The sequence below is a fragment of the Aplysia californica genome, unplaced genomic scaffold (genome assembly GCF_000002075.1).
Source record: "Aplysia californica isolate F4 #8 unplaced genomic scaffold, AplCal3.0 scaffold00106, whole genome shotgun sequence".
Lineage (NCBI taxonomy): Eukaryota > Metazoa > Mollusca > Gastropoda > Aplysiida > Aplysiidae > Aplysia > Aplysia californica.
The window spans coordinates 1,476,374-1,477,712 of record NW_004797376.1 but is presented as its reverse complement, the minus strand read 5'-3'; the positions used below and the strand labels follow the sequence as shown (position 1 = coordinate 1,477,712).

At 43.2% G+C, this 1,339-nt stretch overlaps 1 protein-coding gene across 4 annotated transcripts in view; it reads left to right on the top strand.

The window, feature by feature from the left end:
* The window catches only part of LOC101860246 (acetylcholinesterase-like), a 35,067-nt gene extending 34,703 nt beyond the window's left edge, over positions 1–364 (top strand). For 3 of the 4 annotated variants that reach the window (XM_013080925.2, XM_013080924.2, XM_013080927.2), the window contains one exon: positions 38–364. In XM_013080925.2, the coding sequence (XP_012936379.1) occupies positions 38–180 (143 nt within the window). In that variant the 3' untranslated portion in view covers positions 181–364. 4 annotated transcript variants of the gene reach the window in all.
* The last annotated feature ends 975 nt before the right edge of the window (positions 365–1,339 follow it).

Below are 1,339 nucleotides of genomic sequence, written 5' to 3'. Positions count from 1 at the left end.
CCCCAAAAAAAAATCCTCGCCACTCACCTCTCTACAGCTGACATCTCGGAGGCGGAGCGTGAGTGGAAGGCAGAGTTCCATACCTGGAAGACGAGGTACATCGTCGATTGGAAAACACAGTTCGATCACTTTCTGCACAACTACCAACGTCGGATGGGAACTTGTGGGGACAGGCCTTAATGAGGGCACCCTATTCTATTGGGCCTTAGAGCGGCCTTAATTATGACCCCTATTTTATGTTGCCTTAATGGTGCCTTAATGGGCCTTAATGGGCCTTAATGGGGCCTTAATGGGGGCCTAATCCTGGCCTTAATGAGGCCTCAATGGGAGGGGATGAGTGGAAATAATAAATTAATGTTAAAATTATGTTATGTTATGGTCCTTTGTGTTAATGGGGCCTCAGTGTTAAAGGTGTATACAGTGATCTTCAGTGTTGATGGTGTATAAATGGGACATCGATGTTAATGGTCTATAAATGGGACTTCTGTATTTATAGTGTATAAATGGGGCCCCAGTGGTAAATGCATATAAATGGGGCCTCATTGCTAAAGGTGTATAAATGGGGCCCACGCTAATAAAAGCATATAAAGGTGCAGTATCAGTGCTTCTGTAGTACAAATAGGGCATCAATGATAAAGGTATATAAATAGAGTCTCAATGTTTATGGTGTATAAATGGGTCGACACAGTTAATGGCATATATTGGGCCTCAGTGTTAATTGTATAAAAATGGGGTAACGATGTATAAATGGGTCCCCTGTGTTAATGAAATATATGAGATATCGGTGTTAATGGTGTATAGATGGGGCCTCAATGTTAATTAATGTTAATAGGACCTAAGTGTTATTTGTACGTTAATGGAGTCTGATTCGTTTCTCAGATTAGACACTGTTGATGCATTCGTGTGTGTGTGTATGTGTGTGTGTGTGTGTGTGTGTGTGTTTCTGTGTGTGTGAGTGGTGAGTGTGTGTGTGTGTGTGTGTGTGTGTGTGTGTGTGTGTGTGTGTGTACATGGTTGTGTCTATGTGTGTAAGTGTTTGGCGTGTTTTTTGTGCGAGGTAAAACAACACCAGACATCCTCTCTTTCTTCAAACACGTCCATACACGCACGCACACACACGCACACACACGCACACACACACACACACACACACGCACAAACACGCACACACACTCACAAACATACGCACTTATGCACACTCACACACATACACACTTACACACACTGACACACACATACACACTTGGACACCCTCGTGAACGCACAAACACACAAACCCACACACACACACACTAACAAACACACGCACAAACTAACACACATATACACACGTATGCAC